At 41.4% G+C, this 22,819-nt stretch overlaps 1 protein-coding gene across 1 annotated transcript; it reads left to right on the top strand.

The window, feature by feature from the left end:
• The first annotated feature begins 975 nt into the window (after window positions 1-975).
• klf15 (Kruppel-like factor 15) lies at window positions 976-16,590 on the top strand. The gene is made up of 3 exons (XM_051948506.1): window positions 976-1,270; window positions 3,585-5,045; window positions 14,861-16,590. The coding sequence occupies exons 2-3, from the start codon at window positions 3,805-3,807 to the stop codon at window positions 15,027-15,029; spliced, it is 1,410 nt and encodes a 469-aa protein (XP_051804466.1). The 5' UTR covers window positions 976-1,270; window positions 3,585-3,804; the 3' UTR covers window positions 15,030-16,590.
• Window positions 16,591-22,819: the final 6,229 nt, after the last annotated feature.

Here is a 22,819-nt window from a genome sequence, read left to right as displayed (position 1 = left end):
TATTTATAGAGCACTTTACAACACTCAAGGTGACCAGAGTGCTTTCCAGTTAAAAACAAACAGTAAAATAAGAAATAAAAACGGAATAAAAGAAAGCAACAATAGAACACGTCATCAAAATAAAACAAGATAAAATAAGATAAAATATGTATACATAAAACTGTTGATACAAGGAAGGATGGATCCATGTTTCATGTTGCTTACTCCAAATTATGACCATCTGAATGTTGCAGTTGAAATCAAAATTAATCAGACCAGGCAACATTTTCCATCTTTCATAGTCCGATTTTGGTGAATTGTAGCCTCTCTTTCCTGTTCATATTTGACATCAATGACACCCGGCTGTAGACCATCTGCTTCAAGATCTGACGTGCAGAGATGGCTGTCTGCATTCCTTGGTTGTAACAAGAGTTTATTTGAGTTGTTGTTGCCCTTCTATCCTCTTAAACCACCCTGACTGTTCTCTTCTGATCTGCAAGACAATTTCGCCCAAGTTTTCGTGTCTTTATCGGATCATTATCTGTAAACCCTGGAGATGGATGTGAAAATCCCAGTAGATCAGTAGATTTGAAAATAGTCAGACCATTCCTTCTCTTTAAGTCACCTAATTCACTTTTATCCCCCCCTTCTGATCCTCTGCTTGAACTTCAGCAGGTCCTCCTGACTATATCTGCCTGCTTAAATGCATTGAGTTGCTGCCTTGTGATTGGCTGATTGGATATTTGCTCTAAGGGGTGTACCTAGTAAAGTGGATGTTGACTTTACTTTGTAACAGATATCTTTGAGATAATTCTTCTAATAAAAGCAGCTTCCAGGTCCTCCGTTGCCCCTGCATCCAGCTGACCCACTTTCCCTTCACACCTCTGCGTTGGTTATCCATCATGATAACAGGTTACCACCACTACTGCTGCCTTCCTGCGCCAAAGACTCCCACATGTTTTTCCACGCAGCAGAACCTGTGACTGACAGACCGGACGACCCGCCTCCATCTCCTCTCCACTACCGACCAATGAGGCTGCAGAGCGGGACGAGCCTTCAGCGGCAGCCTCTAATTTCTCACTACAGTACAGCCTGTAACGCACACTGGCAGTCATGTGACGGTCATATAGTACAACTCAGTCAGCGCTCAGTCCAGTCTGTACGCTGCCGCTGCTGCTGCTGCATGGAGAGCCTCAAGGGCAAATCCTGCTCTGTGGCAATAGACGGATGCAACGGATAAAAACCATCGTCTCCTTTTCGCATTTTGCTCTGGGATTATATTTGCATTGAGGTAAGACTCCGTAGTTTGTTTTCCGTCTTGTTAAGGAGGGAGCTGCTCCGTGCCATATGCTGCTGCAGCCGCCAGGACGAAAACATGTTTACGTTGAGAGCGGAGACGCGCGCCTACTCATGCGTTATGCGCCGCGGAGGAGGGGAGCGCACGGACATATAGGGCGCACAGTGGGTTTGGTTTTATGCTCTGATTTTGCTCCTTTTGAGAAAATATTGTAAATGAATGGATTTTGAATGAGTTTTGTTCTGCTGGTTGCAAACGCGCTGCGCTGTGACTGGATTTCTAAGTTATCTGGTCCATGCTGCCCTGCAAAACATGATGCTGCGGAGCACTTAATGGTCTCATTATCATTGTTATGCAACACAAAAATGAGATCATGTTTAGTTGTAAGTCCAAATGCAAGGCTCCAGCTGTGCAGGAATGCTCAACTCAGTCATTTCCTTCAGAAATGCATGAAAATGTGGCACCAAAGGCGACAACTTTGCACCGTGCATGCTGTAAAAGATACACGTCAAGACTGATATGTGACATTTTCCTCGTCCCAACTTCAGAGGCAGCTCTCTGACTGATTTACTGCTCTTTAATTGTCCCGTAAACAAGCGGGCCAGGTGATTTACGCATGCAGCGGAGAGGAGCGCATGCTGCTCCCGGCTGCCCCATGCGGTGTGTTCTGATAATAATGTGTGTGTTTTTTCTTCTCTCTCTGGCCCGGGTTTATTCTCGGTCACTCAGACCATACAGGGGCCCCTGGAAAGGGACTGAGGCGGGAGGGAGGCAGTGGGAGGGGGGACAGAGCGAACCGACGTTCCCTGTTCCAGGAAAATAGCCTATTTAGGAAGGACTATATTAGGACATAATAAAAATCTGATTAAGTGGAGCCATGCTGCACACTATCAGTGCTGACGCATGGAAAGCAATGGCAGCCTTCTTATCTATTAGTGCTACACAGGGGCTGCTACTTAAATAGACCACCATAAAAATAATGATATGATTAATGAACTATGACCCTCCTAAAATGTAAGAAGGTGATAAAAGTCACTGATTTCAATACAGGAAAACTGTAGAATGATATTTGAGAGCATGAGAAACAAACTGAAGCCAAGAGAGTATGTAAAAAAAATCACAGTAATATGACAGGATGTGAGGGAATACACAACAAACAAGTTGTAAATAAGTCTCCAACTATCCCTTACTTTCATTAGAGGATCATCTAATCTTCTTGATTATTAAATTTGTCCAAGAGGAAAATGTTGATGACAGTATTACAAAACTTGAGTTGTTTTGAAATAAAAAAACAATGTAAAGCTATTACATTACAATCAAATAATGGTTCCAGTTACTGCAATGTAGGGACAACAGTCCACAAATCCTCATTTTGCTCTGAATAATGACTAAAATGACTAAGTTAATTGACTCGGGATCCCTCGGGATTAATAAAGTACCTTGATCTTGATCTTGACTAAACATCAATTAGTTGATTAAGCTCTCTAATAATATGCTATAGTCAAAGGTTGCGATAGGAACAGTGCAGTGAGTCTTTGTTGGGAAATAGAGAGAAGGGAAAGTGGAGTTTTCATTCCATAATGATAGCTGTGTTGAAATATACAGTGTGTTGTGAGGGGCAGGCTTAATGTGAGAGGTCACAAGATAGAAAATGAGACAACAAATCAAAAGTAGGGTCAACAAAATAAATCTTCACTCATTTTCCTCTTGCTGGATTTGTTAAGGGACTTTTAACTACATCTGATAACATTAATCTGGTGGCATTTTTGTCATCAAGGTCAGGAATGAAGCTCAAATATACTTTTTTTCTTTAACACATTTATTGTTTCTTAGATGAAAATTTCCATGACTTAGAAACGGTTACAATGAGTAGTTTTGAGAAGGGAACACCTCTCTGTTCAACAGGGGTCCCCAGTAGACATTGCTTGGGTACTCACAAGCAGAAAATATTGAAAACCAGGAAGAAATGCAGCAAGGATGCTGTTTAAGGACTGTAGCTGTAGTGACTCAGTATTCACTGTGTACAGTTGTATTTTCACAGTGCTCTTCATACTTGACAACTGCATTCAGTTATCAACTTGAAAATGTAATGTACGACTGCAACCTCCCCAAATTTGCATACACAGACTGTGGTTAGCATCTCACATTGGCTTATGACAAAGAGATTAGAGGATCTGGTATCATATCATGCGTTTTTTAGTAGCTATATAATCACCTAATATTCATTCAGCCTCCGTCAGATTCACAGGAGGTGTTTGTGCGATTAAGCCTAACCGACTTCTCACTGTCTCTGTTTATTTCTGCTCAGACACACTGTATCCTGGCGGGAATCCTTGGATTGCAAGACTGTTTCCCTGACGCTTACTTTTTCCAGACCAGGTGTTTTATTATCTCACCCAAGTGGGAAGTGTGGCCCCTGTGACCTTGGTTTATTTGGTCTAACTTCACCAGCACAAGGAATAATTGTCTTACAAATCATCCACAGACTCAGAGTCTAGCAAGAGACAGTGGCTTGGCAGTAGCCAGGGATGGTAGATAACTCCCCAGTGAGTGAGGAGACTTTTTTAACGTACAGTGGCTCTCCATCAGCCTACCAGCTGACCAACATGGTCACGGACCTGGGATCCTACCAGGTGATGCCTTCACCGTTTTCGGAGGACGACCTGAGCGAGTCGTCCAGCCCTCGTTCCTGCTCCAGCCCGGACTCCCAGGTGCTAAGCTCCAGCTACGGCAGCAACTCTAGTGCTGAAAGCCAGGACAGCATCCTGGACCACCTACTGTCCCAGGCCTCCTTAGGGGGTGCCAGCAGTTTGCCGGCAGGTTCTGTGGCACCGATACCGTTATCCACTTTCCTGTGGGACTCACGGAGAGATGAGCTCCCCAAACGTGAAACTGTAAAGGAGGAAAATTTTGACTTCCTCACCTGGTCCCAGGTGGAGACGGAGGAACAACTTGGAGTGTCTTTCCAGCCCACACTGGAAGAGATCGAAGAATTCCTGGAGGAGAACATGGAGGTGGTGACGATGAAGCAGGAGATCCGAGAGGGTTGTCAGCAGTTGGGAGTAGAACGGGAGGAGGCTCTTGGTCTAGAAGTTGGTCTGGAATGGTGCAGAGAGGCCTCCCCTGAGCCTAATCTGGAGTCGGAGGCCAGGTATTCCGACCAAACTGTCCCCACTGCTAGCACTGCTAGTCTGGCTGATGCTGCCTCTAGTGAGACCAAAACCACATCAGTTGACCTCACACATGAATCCAGCACCGGGCCCAAGAATGCATCAACCGACAAACCTTCATCAGCAGACACTGGCAGTGGGATGCCGGTCGTCCTACAGTTTCAGCCCATTCACATCAAGCAGGAGCCCACAGCGCCACCTCTGACCCCTGTAACCCATCCCCCACAGCCGACCCCGGCCTCAGACATCAAAATTGCGCAGCTTCTAGTCAACATCCAAGGTCAGACCTTTGCCCTGGTGCCCCACATCCTGCCCTCCCCCAACCTCAACGTCTCCTCCAAGTTTGTACGTATTGCTCCAGTCCCCATTGCAGCCAAACCTCTCGGGCTCGGCGATGGCGCCGCCAACCAGGGATCTGGGATTCTTGTTGGAGGTCAGAAGTTCCAGAAGAGCCCGGTGGCGGATCTTATCAAAATGCACAAATGCACTTTTCCTGGCTGCACCAAGATGTACACCAAGAGCAGCCACCTGAAGGCCCACCTGAGGAGGCACACGGGGGAGAAACCTTTCGCCTGCAACTGGCAGGGCTGCGGATGGAGGTGGGTACTTTAGAGTGAACATAATGAATGAATGTGTTTCTACATAACATTTAAACACGCAGGACACTAGATAACAACGTCAAACATTCACCTCACAAACATGATCTCTGCTCATGCAAAATTACCATAATGGCACAGTCCAGTTTTTATGTTTGTTATCTTAGCAGATTAGAGACAGAGATCGACTCATGTTTATGACTGGTTATAAGAAGCCTGTGTAAAGGTTTGTTTGTTCAAAGCACTGAGTAATATCAGCAGACGTCAGCTTGCATCTGCATAATTTCAAAGCACTTAACCGCCATTTATTGGCGTGTCCTATCTGGAACCAGCAGTAATTATATGTCAGTGGGACATGTCTGCTGTTATCGTGTTGCTCAAGTGAAGCAAGTGTGGTGCAGATTTTTACTAGTACTGTCAAGTTGAGGGTCATCTGTTGGCTCAAACTCCAAGTAACTCAAACTGAGTGAAGCAGCTCTATCGCATGAATGTTGTTATTTCTAACAGAGTACATTGCTCTGGAAGCAAGACTTCCAGGAAACTCACAGTGACTCAAGCATCTGTAACTGAAAAGCCGAGCAAAAACAATCATCCTGTTTCCTTTTCACTAAGCCCAGCAGCTGTAAGAGCTCCTAATGGCTGTCATGCAGCCTGTCAAGTGTTAATTGGAATGATGTGAGGCGGAGGCCATAAAAGTGGCATCGCTTGCACAATCACGTTTCATCAGGCAACGAAATATCTAGGATGTGCAAGAATAGCCGGGGTGTCTTTTTTTGTGTGGATGCAAACTAAATCTGGGACGGAGCATGTGGGCTGCAGTCACATGGGCACAACATGGGCACCTCCTGTTGAGAGTCAACAGCTGTGGAGTTGCTGGGGCAGTATAAGTGTGTGTGTGTGTGTGTGTGTGTGTGTGTGTGTGTGTGTGTGTGTGTGTGTGTGTGTGTGTGTGTGTGTGTGTGTATTTGTGTATTCTAAGTACAAAGCAGCAAGATCTAATTTGGGACCTGCTGTGTATAATGGCAGAGAGAGGGAGAACTTGGATGTCTTCATCAGTGAGGCAATTTCTTTGCTCATTAAAGTAAAGCATCTTCTTACATTCATTAGTCTGAAAGTGTGTGTGTGTGTGTGTGTGTGTGTTTTATTTGTGTGTGTGTGTGTGTGTGTGTGTGTGTAATGGAGTGTGACTTGTGGCCAGAGTTGAGCTGGCTGGTTTCCTGAGGACGTCAGGTCAGCCAGTGAGACGGACTCGAACTGATAAAGAGTCCGTTTGACTTTCTCCGTAATGTTTCTCTTTGACCAGTAGCTCCTGACAAGACTGGGAATGAATGTGTGCCTTATAGTCAACTTTTAATTAGAAGCAAAAAGTCAACTTTGGATCATCCAGCACCCTCTGACTGTTCTCCCTCAAAAGATTCTCCTTAAACGATGCCAATAAGTTGCATATTCTTGCGTGTAAATGTTCTTATTGTTGGCGGCATATTTACAAGCTTGTGAATGCGTGTGGTGAAATGTGGGCAGTCAGACCAGGTTGTACAGTCGCCATAGTGGTTTCTGCTGCCACCAGTCAGTAACAGTTTCCTCACTATTGTCCTCCACCGCTTTCATTCAACAGCTTAGTTTACAGGACCATATGGCAGATCACTTCATATAGTCTCCTATGCTTGTGAACCAGTGGCTTCTGTCTCGACCCCAACAAAATCCTTTTTGAATTTGCATCTGCGCTTTTGTATATATTTTCAGAAATCTGCTGAATCCCAAAAAGGAGATTTCTGAATGACATGATGATAATTAATGGCATAGCATGCTGATAAAAACAAAGATGGCGGCTGACTGTAGCCGTTAAAGAAAACTCGCTCAGCACAAAGCATGCATTTGTCTATGTGATTCTTTTTTTTTGTTGTTGTTGCAAAATCTGTATTAACGCAAGTCGCTCTAACTCTGTGAAGGAAAACACTGACATCTGCCCTTGGATGCAATATCGATTGCAATATAGGTTTTAGTTACCATTAGCTGTATGCAGAGCGTCACATGGGACTAAAGACTGTCCCTGTAGAGCCAAAGTGTCCTTTGGCGAGACACTGAACTGCTGCTCCTGATGACTCTTATATTTTACTGAACCTCGCTGCTTCATTTTAATGACAGGTTTAGAGATTAATTCACAAATTTAAAAGACTCACTGGCTCCTGCTGTTGTGTTAACAATAAGAGAAATTGCCGTTTTTACTAGTGGATTCAGGAAATGTGCTCAGAGAGAGTCATGGCCAGTGGTGTTTATACACTCTCTATATATTACTTTTACATTAAATTTTGTCCTTGTTCAACTGTTTGCATGAATTTTAAATAAAAAGTGACTGGCATGTTGTAGAGTGGCTCTTTGGTGTGCGCTAGTAGCAGAGATGTCGAAAGTAAAGAACTCTATTGTACTGTTTTTCTCAAACAAAACTAAAAAAAAACATATAAGCCCACTGATTGGTTTTAAGTACCAACATTAGCCTGCTTTGCTTGAAAATACCACTTGGTATCCTTTTTTTTTTTAAAGCACACTTCTAAGCTTATGCCAGATTAAGCCAAGCATAGTTGTAATTGCTTCTTGCCATCTTTTCATACCCTCGGTTTCTAAGCTGTAGGTACAGTTTTTTGCTGCAATAAATTTGCCAGAACTCTCACACACTCTGGATGAACAGTTTCCTCATAGTAAAGTGGCAAGTACCGACAAGATGCATGTGGTTTTGCCTTGATCTGTGTGTGTGTGACATGAAGTGGCAAAAACTACCCCAACCAGTGAGCTCTTATGTAAATTCTGACTCCTACCTGCCACAGCTTGCAGAGACCAGACTGTTAAGAGCCTCCGGTTTTATATATTCAGTCACTTATAAACCTTATTGCATGCAGGTGTCTCTTTAAAACTTTGTGTTAACTGCGATACCACCCTGGAAGCCCACCGCCACTCGTGTACTGTATTTATAACGCTGCATAAGTGTGCTCTAATGCATGAGGGGAGCTGCAGAAACTTGTGCAGTAGTAATCCAGGCTGTGTGTTCCAGCTAACAAAGGGCTCTTGTCTGTACACAAAAGGCAGGATCTAGTTTGGATGGAAGTGTGTGTGTGTGTGTGTGTGTGTGTGTGTGTGTGTGTGTGTGTGTGTGTGTGTGTGTGTGTGTGTGTGTGTGTGTGTGTGTAACCCACTGTATGTGATGGGGTAAATGAGGGGGCCGCCCAAAGGAAAAAAAGAAAAAAAAACATAGTTGGGAAATTTGTTAGAGAAGCAGCTGAATGGAATGAGGAGCAAGTGAGAGAAATCAGATTTTAAAGAAGACGAGAAAAAGTCGTGGTGGAACAGCTGAGGCAGTTTGAGAGGGGCAGATAGAAAGAAAAGTCCTGTCTCAGTTTTGCACACAATCGCTTGAAGGGAGCAGCAGTGAGGAAGTGGAGCGAACAAAGACAAAGTGTTGAATAGTTACCATGACTGTGGGTTAGGAACGTCCAGGCTGCCATGATGCATGAAAGGGAAGAAAGGATTCAGGCGAGGTTCCTCATATAGTCGGGGAGGAACTGGGAGGGAACGGCTGCATGGAAAATGCACAATGTAGTACTGTATATTCAAATGTGCAGCAACGTCACGTAGGGCTGGGTATCAATCTAAAAGTTTCAATACCGGTACCAATACTGATACCTTCACTTCGATACAGGTTCCTAAACAATACTTTTTTCGATACCAGTTTTACAATATATACTCTAACAGAATGAAAATTGCATTACACATTACTTTTCACATCTTGAGTTTAATTTTCCAGTGATTTCCAGTGAAAAAGAACATTTGCAAGCAATGTACAGTTCAGTACATACTGAGCCACCTTTGCCCCCAGACCCTTTCTGGCTAACCCGGAGCCGGTCGCGGCGCACCGCCGCGGAGGAAATGCGCCCACCGGGGGACGGCCCGCACCTGGGGAGAGGTCCCGCGAGGGGATCCTCCCGCACCGAGCGGCTGCCCCTGGCCCGCCGAGTTGAATCCCCCGGGCGGACTGCGCGGACCCCACCCGTTTACCTCTTAACGGTTTCACGCCCTCTTGAACTCTCTCTTCAAAGTTGTTTTCAACTTTCCCTTAAGGTACTTGTCGACTATCGGTCTCGTGCCGGTATTTAGCCTTAGATGGAGTTTACTACCCGCTTTGGCATATACTGCACCACGCACTACTGGCGTCCATTTTACAAAAGTAGAGCCACGTTTTAGACCTTAGAGGCATCTTTTCCCACTTCGACAACACGCTACACAACTGCAGTAAAGTCAATGTACCTAACGTGAAACATGTCGGTGAATGGGGGGGGGGGGCGCGCCACAGCATGTTTTTTTTTCCGGCTTGCCGCAATCACGTATAATGTTACAGCCAATCACAGGTTTGCTTTATCATAATCACGTGATAAGTACCGGAACATGGAATCGAAAGACGAGGCTGATTTTGATACTCAATAGTACTGAAACATTTCGGTCGGTGCCATTAAAGAACTTTACTGTGCAAAGTGCATCTGTTCAGGTGGATGAGTTGACCAAGATTTCCCATTGCTAATCTTATATAATTTTTCTTGGTTTGAAAAAGGAACTTATTACCATTTCCATTGCATATTTCTTTTCCAACATTTCCATTTTTTAAGCCACTCTTTCACTATAGCATTAGAACAGCACAATCAAGGAGCTTACTCTTGGTAATTATCTTCACGTTGGACAAGAAAGAAAAGAATAAAAGAAAAATAGATGGAGAGAGCCGGTTGTATCTAGTTACAAGTATGTCAAATCAAATTAGACCATATTGCTTTTACATACTCAGTTCATTTAGTCCATTTCTGATAAAACTTATCTTTTTGCTCTCTTTGGGGAAAATGTCACATTTTTAAATCCCAATGTCAATCCAATCATAAATGGTGGGTGGTTCTACTTTTAACCATTTTCTCACGATTTTAAGTAATTTCTTGTCATTACTATTCTTTTTTTTAACAATATATCTCCCAAACACATAATTTGACATTTTAAAGAAATGTTTATATGTTCATGGACCCATTCCCAATAAATTCTAATAAACTGGTAATCCCAGAAGATGTGAAAGCGTTTGGCTCCGTTATTCCCGCAGAGCGTCTCTTTTCAGTTTTTCAGTGTTTTGTTGCCTAACCAAACTCTTCGTATTGTGAGGACATATCGGTATAACTGCTACACACAACTTCAAACTTTAAAACTGTGACATTCATAACCTAGTACAGCTATGCCTGGATATAATCTAGTAAATGGTTGCTGTTCAGCCCCTGTTGAGTGCCCCTTTCAACAAATTTATTTTGGAATGTGCACCATGTGTGCAGCAACTAAAATAATTAAGATCTTAAATCTAGTTTCCCACTGCAAATGGGCAAAAATCAAATGAAACACAGTCGACCTGTGGAGCTTGTGAAGCCCCGGGGGTCTGGATTTACCCGTTTGGTTATCCAGCCCGCAAATGATAGTTCAGTGAGCAACAACTCATTCATTCTTGTTCCATGAAAGGGTTTTTAGTATGTGATGATTAAACCCAAAGAGAGAAGACCAGAGCCACACATGCAGCCTATATTGAACAGAAGGACGACTTGAATGAGAGCTGGAATGACACGAACATTGACGTTTTCATTTCTGGTTAACATAGACACCATTAGGGGTCAGTAGTCAAATATAATGCAGGTAAAACATTGAATAAACTGAGGTGCTACAGCTCTATACAGTGTGGCACAACCCTGGTGAATAAAGGCATTCCTCTGAGGCCACTGTGAAGGTAATTACTTAGTTTCATTTTTGAGCACATACTGTAGAGATCTGAACAGTGAACATCCACTGATCTTGTGGTAACAGGAAAGCGGTCCTTGCTAGTGTAAAACAATCACATCATGTCTTGTGTTATTTTACTGACAGTAGCTTGACTCAAAGGACGTCGGGACTGACAATTAGCATAAGGCGCAACAACTAATCCTTCGTAGCTTATCGTAGTTTGCAGTAAAGCTGCACAGAATGTCCAAGCTGTTATTTCACTCTTTCAAATAGTGGTTTCTGTTTGTGTTCTATAATTGGTTCCAATAATAAAGGCAGATTATCTAAACTCGTTAATTTTACATTAATGTGGACACAGAGGGCACTGTAGAAAGTCGATACTCTGCCACCAGTGTCGAGTCTGAGTAATATTAGTCACATATGAACTACTATTATATGTGTGAACCGCTAAAGTTGGACTGTAAAGTGTAGAGTGAAGCAGACTTTTATTACTGAGTCCTATAACAGTTACAGGCAGCAGCAGGTACAGAGAGACAGTAACTATGGCAACGGTCATCCCTGGCCGTGAGAAAGTGACCCATCCAGGCTTTGGTTTGTGTGTTGATGTTATAAACGGTGGGAGTTCCCCCTGTATCGTTTCATCCAGATTGATATGAATAAATGTGCAGGCAGAATAAATACATATGTCTGTGACGTGAGTAATGAAATAAATTTCAAAAAACTGTATAAAGTTCAAGATTGCTTGGAGTGAGATTTGTATGCTTGGGATCACCTCACATGAGTATTTCTCTTTAGCTGTGTTATTTTTCAAAGCCTGTGATGCTGAAATTGGCGGTTTTATTTCTTACATTTTAAATGATTTAGTCAATAGTTGGCAAGCCTTTAGTTACTAAATGTTGGTCCTTGTTCACTAGTTTTGACCAATAGCTGATAGATTATATTTGTCATGGCAGTTATTTAGTCGTGTTTTCCTCAGATATTTTATTTGAAGTTGCACAAGGCGTTATTCCTTTCAAAACAGCAATTCTGCTTTTCATGTACCAACCCAATCCAACACTCTTTTTTCTAACAAAATTCTGATTGAAACGTGAACGTTAAAGATGTTTTTTCAGCTGTTAGCTAACATGATTTAATAACAAGTGCAGTGGAGTTTAGACTAAAAGTGGTTGAAAGCCTTATAAATCCTGTCACTGCCTCTCGGGTACTCTGTCATTTCACATAGCAACAGATCCAAACCAGATGTTGGAACATCAGTTTCACTTACAGTGTTTATGTTTACAGATCTACAAAAACAGTTTGGTGATCAGATTTGGACGCACACGGTTGAGTATGAAGGGTTTGGTGAAGCCACTGCGCTCTTTTATCATCACTTATGAAATTTTATCCCATCCTGTGATGATAATGCCACCTCCATGCTCTGGTTGAGCAATGAAATGGATCAGACTCCTACCTGTTTTAGGGTGCTATTGGAAGAGTGAGTGGTTTTATTTTCAGTGTGTCTTTGTATGAACTGCTGTCAGATGTTTCATGTCATTATACCTACATCACTTAGATCTAAACAATAACAGCATTACCTTTTGCAATATTGCTTTTCTTGATAGTTGCAGTTTCTGTATCATATGTAGCATTAAATTTTCATGTGCAATATGGAATTTGTCATGTACAATATTCCAGTTTAATGAGTAATATCTCATTTACATTAAATTTTAATTACATGTACAATATTATATTTTCATTTTCATCCCATTTTTAGGTGCAATATTTCATTATCATGTGAGATATTACTTATCACCTCAGTTTAATTCCCAGCATTTCACTGTACTTTTCACTGTTCTATTTTCACCTTATTTTATCTACTTATTGTATTTCAGCATTATATCATACTTATACTTTAATGCTTTTCTACCTTTTAGGCACTGCATTTCTTACGTTACGTAATTTTTAAAAAAAATTCTGGACTTTATCTGGCTCCTTTGGGACTAATGAAATTTTATCTTATGTTACTGCAGCAGTAATTATTTAGCTCTTCACTGTAGGCTGGTTGTATCTTCACATTACAGACAGTGCACTGGGTTTTTTTTTTTTTTTTTTGTAAGGCAGCTCCTTAAATGTTGCTGCTTAATTACAGGCTTTGATTGTACCAATTCATCATGTTGTCAGGTCAGCAGAGTTACATTTGGGATGCAGAGCTCTCGGCTGGGGACAGTTGGTGTCAGAGAACTGGGTTACTGGGAAGAAACCCCGCAGTTGCCATCCATGTGGCTCCAGCCAAGTAGCGTTTTCCCTCCACACTAATCCTGCTGCGATGCTTTGCTTGTCAAATGAGTAACAGGCAAATGAGTTGTAGCGTCAACATGTGAAGCATTCTGGCTCTGTTGAGAAATAATTACACAGTTAAATTTGCAAGGCTCAGTGAGAAAAGTTGATGGGGAAAAACGGGGAATAGTGAACAGCACAAGGGCAACAGAAAGTTTTTTTTGTCTCTGATTGCATCATAAACTCATGTTAAGTATGGGCAGAAATTTCAACAGTTAAATGTTTTTGTCAGATCCCTAGTAGTTGTTTGTTTTGCTGACTTGACACTAGTGGAGTGGAGAACTTGTGATGCCAAGCCTGAAACAAACCACCGATCTGGGTCATCTCTTATTGGGATCAACCGATATTTTTTTTCTAGGTCAATACTGATGCAGATTACTGTTAATCAAGAAAGTTGATATCCATCCATTCATTCTCTATACATTCGCTTTATCCTCACTGGGGTCGCGGGGGTGCTGGAGCCTATCCCAGCTGACTTGGGCGAAGGCAGGGGACACCCTGGACAGGTCGCCAGTCTGTCTCAGGGCTACATATACAGACAAACAGTCACACTCACATTCACATCTGCGGGCAATTTAGAATAATCAATTAACCTCAGCATATTTTTGGACTGTGGGAGGAAGCCGGAGTACCTGGAGAAAACCCACGTATGCACAGGGAGAACATACAAACTCCATGCAGAAAGATCCCAGACCCACACCGGGATTTGAACTGGGGATCTTCTTGCTGCAAGGCGAAAGTGCTAACCACTACTCCACTGTACAGCCCAAAAGTTGATATGTAGAACCAATATAATTTACATGTTTTTCTAACATCATGCGATAACAGTTTCAGGGTAATCTGTAGCTGCCTACTGACTTAGTCACTTAACCGTTAGCCACTGTGAAAGTAGTTAACTTCCTGGTTTGTGGCGACGGCTTGTGTTTTTTTGATCAGAGGTGTTGTAGAGAGCACAGACTGATTACAGACAGAGGGAGCTGCATAAAGCAGCATTAAGTAGATAGTGAATTTTGACTTCACTTTTTGAGTTAACACTCAATTATGTAAAAATAACTACAATAACTAGTTCTCAGTTCAATAACACAAATATAACTCCATTACTATTTACTACTCTGTATACTTGTGTTTATTTTTTTGCACATTTTATTTTAGTGCTTATAGTTTTTTACTTACGTTTCTACTTTTAGGGTATGTTTTTCTACTTGTGTTTATCTTTATATTCTTTGCACTGCTTCAGTTTCTATGACTTTGAATTTGAGCAATGTAATCGCGGATGAATAAAGTGTTTCTGATTCTGACTCTGATAAAACTTAATGTAGTGCATTTAATTTATTGATAATGAATAATAATAAAATTAACGATGCGAAAAAATGTCAGATATTGGACTCGATAATCTGCCAGGCTGATAATTGGTCTATCCAAAGTCTCTTTGCAGTCACTCTTTGTTGGTATGGGAGAAAGTGGACCAATTGGTAGCAGAAAATGCAACATTTTTGGACAGTTTGATTATGTAAATGTATTCTAAAGTATCAATTCTTAGCACAAAACCAAAAGTGGAGCTGCTGAAAACTTTTTGTATTGATTTAAATTTCAGTCTGAAAAGCTGAAGTTGTGGGTAATAAAGTGAAATGAATGTCTCGGATTTCCAGAATTATGACTTGTGTCTTTCTCCAGTTGTCCAACTGTATATAAATCATCTTTCCTCTTCTTCCTTCCAGGTTTTCCCGGTCAGATGAGCTCTCTAGACACAGGCGCTCCCACTCGGGGGTGAAACCCTACCAGTGTCCTGTATGTGAGAAGAAGTTCGCCCGCAGCGACCATCTGTCAAAACACATCAAAGTCCACCGATTTCCACGAAGCAGCCGGACAGTTCGCTCAGCAAACTGACGCTGCACTCCGATCGCTGGGATTACTGGGATAACTGGGAACACTGGGATCACCCTCTTATATAGACAGATAGGATTCAGGAGCGAGGTGTGAGCGTACAGGAAGTCAGTGGAAGCACACGTTGTGTTTGAGCAGTCTGTGATTGTTCTAATTCTAATCAAAGTAAAAACCCAACAAGTCATCTGTAATGAGCTGAAGGTTGTTGTTGCTGCTGCTGCTTCACTCCTCATGTTTGTTCTGTTCTTATCTCCTGCCCCCGCAGAAGATAACATTATTTGGATTGCGTGACACTTTTGCGTGTCCATTCCACCTGCAACAACAACTGCCTTTTATCTTCCTGAACGCCGCCAATGTCTTGGACATTCCTCATCTTATGCAATGTTTAGGAAATGAAATTGATGCTCTTCTGGATCCCTGTTAGCGACTACCAGGGTTTCTCTTCTTCACCGCCACAGAGTTTCCCTCATGGCTTCGTCCTGGATTTTTGCTGCCTTGTACCACAGTTCACTGACAAAAATCGTGGATCTGTTTGTCATTCTGCTTGGCGAACTTAACGTGGAAACAAACTACTGATTGCATATCAAAGTGAAGGGAAATCTCACAATAAGCTACCTGGATTCCTCACATTTTGACTTTGTAAACCAGCTGAGGAATAGGAGGATAAAAGAGGGGCCGAATCACGGAGCAACACAAGAAATGCAAAAAAAAATGAAACACAACTTAAAGGTTAAGCGCACAGTGATTGTTGAATCAGCCTTCTGATCAGTGTTAAATGTTCTTTATTGCTGTTTTATTAAGCTACGTCATGTACACCTACTTGCTGGTCTTCTGTTTGTATCATATTTCAGGCCTTACTGCACCACATAGTCCTTGTTGGGGCTTTCCGGTGATTTTTCATTTCACGTCATTCAGTGCAGAGCCATGGAGCTGAATGTCTCTATCTTTGAACTGTTGTTTTGCTGATGACTTGACACAAAATCTGCCTCAACTCTGCTTTATCTGTTACTGGAAACACCCTGACAGCCTTCCGCCTCGAGCCACATCGAGGTGAAGTCAACGGACATACCATGGTGCTGAACTACCAGGAGCTTCTGGGAAGTGTAGTGATCATTTTTGAGGCCATGACACCCATATTTTTTAGTGCTCTAATTGCTCTCAAACATTGTTTTTGCTATGTGTTCGACACCCCACTGTGAATATGTAGGGGTGCGACCGGGCCGTCCACGTGTAATTCATGTCTGTAAAGTGACAACAAGCCGAGGTACACGACATTGTACATCATTCCTTTCATTCAATTTTTGAATTTTTAATGCTTGTGTGAACACAGGTGTTTTATCGCATCCTATGAATGTATGTAAATATGCAGGAGTGGACATCGCTGCATCCAGGAAACACACAGAGACTATTCTGATACCGTATCTTAAAAATGAATCAGTGGTTGTGAAGATTTCTAGTGTAAACCCTAAAATGTGTACATAACGTTTCAGTACATATGGATATATTATATATATATTTTCTTTGTTCTATCCGAGATGCATTTACAAATAAAACTGAAAAGGAACACACGTCTTCTTGTTTTTACTAGGCTGCACATTTCTGTATACAGACCATTCAGGAGAGTGAGTGGCGCCATGTTTTGCAAACAGGTTTCAAAATAAAAGCCTACTTTTCCTGTCACTAGGGCCACAGACGTTACCTTAGAAACGCTGAGGTATGAAATGTAGGCGGACAAAGAGAAATTCCAGATTCTTGCCACATTTAGTTTGTTTTGTAGGTTTATTATTTTTGGGGCATTTTTTATGTGCACGTCTTGTCCCCAGAGTTTCTGATAAGCAGGAGCCGTGAGGCTGAAATTAGATTACTGTAAAATATTTAGTGTCCAAATGCTACAAACACCTAAATCATCACAGATTCAGTGTGAGTTACACTTTCCAAGGATATTATTATAATCTATGTCCTATGTAAATAAACCTCCATAAATCTGCATATAAATGACAGGAAAAAAAGCCGCTACTTACAACTACAGACTGAGTATCACCACGTATTTAGGTTTTCTTCGGTATCACAGTAATCCAGTGACATTTGTCTGTACAGTCATGATTACATTACAAACAAAAAATGTTCATTCAGTATATTTTACTGATGCTGATAAATATATATACACTTACCAGCCACTTCATTAGGTACATCAATTCAATTTCTTGTTGACACAAACATCTAATCAGCCAATCACATGACCGGAACTCACTGCATTTAGGCAGGTAGACGTGGTCCAGACAACTTGCTGAAGTTCAAACTGAGCATCAGAATGGGGAAGAAATGGGATTTAATTGACTTTGAATGTGCCATGGTTGTTAGTGCCGGACAGGCTGTTCTGAGTATTTCAGAAACTGCTGATCTACTGGGATTTTCACGCACAACCATCTCTGAGTTTTACAGAGAATGGTCAGAAAAAAAAGAAAATATCTAGTGAGCAGCAGATGTGTGGATGATAATGCCTGTGAGAGATCAGAGGAGAATGGACAGACTGGCTGGAGATGATAGGGTGGCAATAGTAACTCAAATAACCACTCGTTACAATCAAGGAATGCAGAGTACCATCTCTGAATGTGCAACATGTCCAACTTTGAAGAAGATATTCTACAGCAGCAGAAGATTACACCGTGTACCTCTCCTGTCAGCTAAGAACAGGAAACTACAATTCACACAGACTCACCAAAACTGGACAATATAAGATTGGAAAAACGTTGCCTGGTCTGCTGCATCTCGATTTCAGCTGCGACATTCAGATGGTCAGAATTTGACTCAAACAACATGAAAGCATGGATCCATCCTGCCTTGTATCAATGGTTCAGGCAGCTGCTGCTGGTGTAATGCTAGGGAGGATATGTTCTTGGTACACTTTGGTCCCCTTAGTACAAATTGAGCATCACTTAAACACCACAGCCTACCTGAGTATTGTTGCTAACCATGTCCATCCCTTTATACCACAGTGTTCCATCTTCTGGTGGATAATCCCAGCAGGTTAATGCTCCATGTCCATGTCAGATATTCTCAAAGCTGGTTTCTTGAACATGTCTGTGAGTTCACTGGACTCAAACGGCCTCCACAGTCACCAGATCTCTATCCAATAGAGCACCTTTGGAATGTGGTAAAATGAGAAATTCTCATCATGGATGTCTAATTTGCAGCAGCTGCGTGGTGCTATTATGTCAATATGGACCAAAATCTCTGAGGATTGTTTACAACACCTTGTTGAAAGTATGTCACCAAGAATTAGGACAGTTCTGAAGGCAAAAGGGGGTTCAACCTCTTATTAGCAAGTTGTACCTAATAAAATGGCCAGTGAGTGTATATTAATAATAAAAACAGTGAAGTCTGAGCACTACACCAACAACATACACTGATTACTACCCCAATAGCATCATTGGAACTGTGATGCGGGCTGGTGTCATTGCCTTAAAACTATTCTGTGCATGTTTTAGAAAAGTCTTCTAAAACTCTTTGGCAGAGAGAAGACTTTCTTGGGGAGTGTAAAACTAGAATGAAGCTGTAGAATGAGAGCTGGCAGGGTGCCAGATGTTGGCCACAGCTGGAGGGTTTTTATGTGCCAGAATCTGTCCCTGCTTTGTGGAGTGAAATCAGGTTTAAACCATCTTTATCTGTAGTAAAATCAACATCAAACCTCAGGCCTTACCTCTGGTATGTGTTGGCAGCTTTCCAAGTGTTAATAAGAATTGTTTTTAGGAACGAGATGTCGCCTAAAATAACATACTCAACATATTCCACTTTTACTCGTGTAAAAGTGGAATATGTTGAAGAAATTATCATATTTATTGAATGTATGATGAAAACTCTGACACACATGACAATTTTAAAAAACAGACCACAGGGATGAGCAGATCTGACAGGACCAGATTGATCCAGATGTCACCAAGGTTGTAGAGTCTGAGATGAGCCTGAACAGCAACCAGCTGAAGAAATACAATTCCTCTGAAAGCTGGTTCAAGGAAAAAAATGGAGGGAACTCTCCTTCATAAAAGCATCAAGAGCCTAGTTTCAAGTTATTCCAAGGAGCGACTCGGGTTTATTTGTGTTCCTGTCTTGAAAGAACACAAACGTCTTTGTAAGTGATCATTTTAATTAAACTCTCTGATTTCGTCAAACCTATTCATTTTCTTAAAATAAATATAATGACTGATAATTACAGTGCAGTCTGCCGAGTATACTTTTGGACCGGTTAGACCTTGTTGGCATTTGGAAACATCACTCTCAACATGCATGTTTTAAATGTGCACTTCCTGGATGTATGTTCACTGACCAAGTGTCCGGTGTTGCTTGCTGTGTGCCCACACCTGGAATAAAGTGGGCCTGGACCAACCCACTTGGAGCTTTTCCCTTGTTCATGTCATGACATGTCATGTTTTATCTCTAGCTGGTCTGTCGGTGACAACTTCTTCACCATCAACTATGCCAACTCATAACTAGACAGAAAACTGTCTGTAAACTCACAGACACACCTCAAAAGCAATGTTCCCTCTAATTTTTCATGAGTCTGAGCAAACACACAAACTCCCTGAGCGGTCCTTTGGACCACTGTGAGCAACATCAGACATGTGCACTGTGGTCACGCCAGCATCGCATCCATCCAAGTTACATGGTTTGTTAAAAGAACCAAATTACAGCATTTACATTGTACAGGGATTTTGGTGACACTACAATGTATAAGAGTTAAGTTATTGAATATTTGTGTCTCTCTTTGCTGTTGCAGCGGTTTTGCAATTTGCAGACGGTCCCTGTTCCCTCCAGTTGACACCAATGTTATTTCTGCAGCTTGAAAAACAGCTACTTTTGATAAAACTGGGCTTGTAGCATACTCTCTACCTTACAACAATGGAAAAGAGGCATTGTTTATGTTTTTGACAACCTATATCTAATAAGTTATAGATGCTGGAAGTCTGAATCTGTGAATATCTTTCCAACTTTACTAAACTCGGGGCCACAGCCACCCAAGGAGATCACAGGTTATGTCTGAAAAGAAGTGGCATCATTTTAAACAGTGAAACCATACTAATGAAATAAAATGCAATGACCAACCAGTTTGCAATACTGGATTCTGAGAAACACATGAGCTGGAGAGAAAAAGTAGATCTTTTGCAACTGCTTTTAAGTTTAGATTGTTGTTAAGTCTTCGGCGATTACTGCTTTATTCTGCTGTTGATTCTTTAGGAAGTGTCCAGCTCTTCACCTCCTCCTCATGGAAATAAACATTTACTATTCTAACAATGTTGGTTAACCGAACACATACATGTACATAAATGAACAGTTCTTATTTGATTTATATTTTTCTGCCTACTTACACACCATCTACACAGTCGTTTAGCTTTAGTATATATATGTTACCGTTCAGAAGTTAAAAATGTCCTTATTTTTGAAAGAAAAGCAATTTTTTTCAATGAAGATAAAATTAACTTAGATCTCTGGAGAGACCTCAAAATGGCTGTCCACCAACGTTCACCATCCAACCTGACAGAACTGGAGAGGATCTGCAAGGAAGAATGGCAGAGGATCCCCAAATCCAGGTGTGAAAAACTTGTTGTGTCATTCCCAAGAAGACTCATGGCTGTACTAGCTGAAAAGGGTGCTTCTACTCAATACTGAGCACAGGGTCTGAATACTTATGACCATGGGATATTTCAGTTTTTCTTTTTTAATAAATTTGCAAAAATTTCTACATTTCTGTTTTTTTCTGTCAAGAAGAGGTGCTGAGTGTACATTAATGAGAAATAAAATGAACTTTTTTGATTTTGGCAAATGGCTGCAATGACACAGAGGGAAAAATTTCAAGGGGTCTGAATACTTTCTGTACCCATTGTATATTTGATATGCTGCTGGTCTCTTGAATTGCCCTCAGGATCAATAAAGTACCTTCCTACCTGATGATTTGATTTAACTTAAATGGAGCAAACCGGTGTTCATGGACACCCACAGCAGTTGTTTTCCCCTTTCTAGTTACCAAGGAAAGTGGATTTACACTTATATCTGATAATCTGGTTTCGTCTAGGGAAGGAATTAATTCTTGTTCTGAATGTAACTCCTCAGTGCAGCTCAACTGGAATGACAATTTTGACGCAATAGCTACTTAAAGTTGTTTTCTGCACACAGCAGTAATCAACTCTTCTGGTCAAAACTGAAAAATCGCTTATTTTGGCCCAAAATCGGTCAAATTTAAAGACATGAGTTTTGACTTTCAACTCCACCTCCATTCTTATCCTCACATGACACCTCGCTACATCATGCTGTGCAGAGTAATGAGTGCACCCTAAATTAAACAGTCAGTCATCTGTTTGCACTCATTTGCCGTCACGCCTGCTGCCACACAGCTCACCTGGAAACCACCTCCCCCTGGTCTGCAACTGCACAGTGTCCTCATGTAAACTGCTATATTTCATAGGTGAGCAGGTATTATTGTCATTGCACAGCTGTGTCGCCAGCTGTGGAGCAATAAGCATGACCTGCAGCTTATTAGACAGGCTGGTTTTAATGTTGGCGCTGATTGGTGTATATTTATACATTTACTACAGCATTTGTGGTAATGGGATGCCACTGGTGACTAACCAGTATGAAAAGGCACCTGCTGTTGGAAAGTTTTTTTTGTCAGTACAACACCATCCACATACCAAACGATATCAGCAAGCTCACCACTAAACAGTTACGAAACTTGTGTGTTCCATCTTCTAGTTGATTCATTGCATTTTCAGGGCAACTCTAACCCGAAAATAGATTTCTTCAAGTAACAACAAGTGTAAAATGCACCTTGGAGCCTCACCTCAGCTTAAATTTACACTAACAGATGTCTTCTTTAACTTTGGATTACTGCACCAAGTCGCTAACAGTCCTTTTGACTCCTGTCTGTGTTGCATAACCACAAACCAGGAGAACTGACAGAATGACAGCAGATTGTTGTTGATGAAGTTAGCTGCTGAGATGTCAGAAATCCTACCTGCAAGTAAATATGTTCAACTCTGCAAACTCTAAACAGACAACATTCCACACAGTTAAAGTCAAACATCTACGACCAGTGGAGTCTCTCTCTGTCTGACTTTGCAAATATTCAAAGCCAAGTTCCACAAGTAAAAAAATTGATCTCAAACTCAGCAGTTTTTGGGGGTGTCAGTAAGGCGGTCGGATAACAAAGATGAATTTCCTGGTTTCAGGTCTCAGCGTAGATGCCTGAAGAACTTTGTTCCAGACAGACAGAAAGCTGGTGGCAAGAAGGTCAAAAATATTCAACCTATAACACACAGCAGTGTGGTTTGTATCATAAAATATGAAAAGCAGCACCCAATATTTCATGAATCTGTATAAATGTGTCTCATAACTAATGACAAAAATCACAAGAGCAGAAAGAAAGAAACAAAGGCATGTCCAAAAAACACATTTTTCAAAGATTCCACACTGCTGTGCTCCGACAGTATTTCATTAAGAACTGCCATGACATGTTTTTTTTAATCTCTAACAACTTCAGGCACAAATGGTGTTTTCCACATGTTTGAGCAATTTTGCAGATGACAACCACTGAACCACGGATTCCACAAAAATGGAACAGAAATAAAAAATAGAAACAAACAAAAGAAAAACAAATCAAAACAGAAGAAAAAAGAGAACTAAATAATCCAAAAAGGATTACAGAAAGGGGTCCTTCAGTGAATAATTTATACAGACTGTGATTATAGAAAGCCTTTCTCCTCAACAGAACATCATTAATATCTCCTTGTTATCTTGGCACT

The sequence above is a fragment of the Acanthochromis polyacanthus genome, chromosome 5 (genome assembly GCF_021347895.1).
Source record: "Acanthochromis polyacanthus isolate Apoly-LR-REF ecotype Palm Island chromosome 5, KAUST_Apoly_ChrSc, whole genome shotgun sequence".
Lineage (NCBI taxonomy): Eukaryota > Metazoa > Chordata > Actinopteri > Pomacentridae > Acanthochromis > Acanthochromis polyacanthus.
Note: the sequence above shows the minus strand (reverse complement) of the source record. Positions and strands in the feature narration are given on the sequence as shown.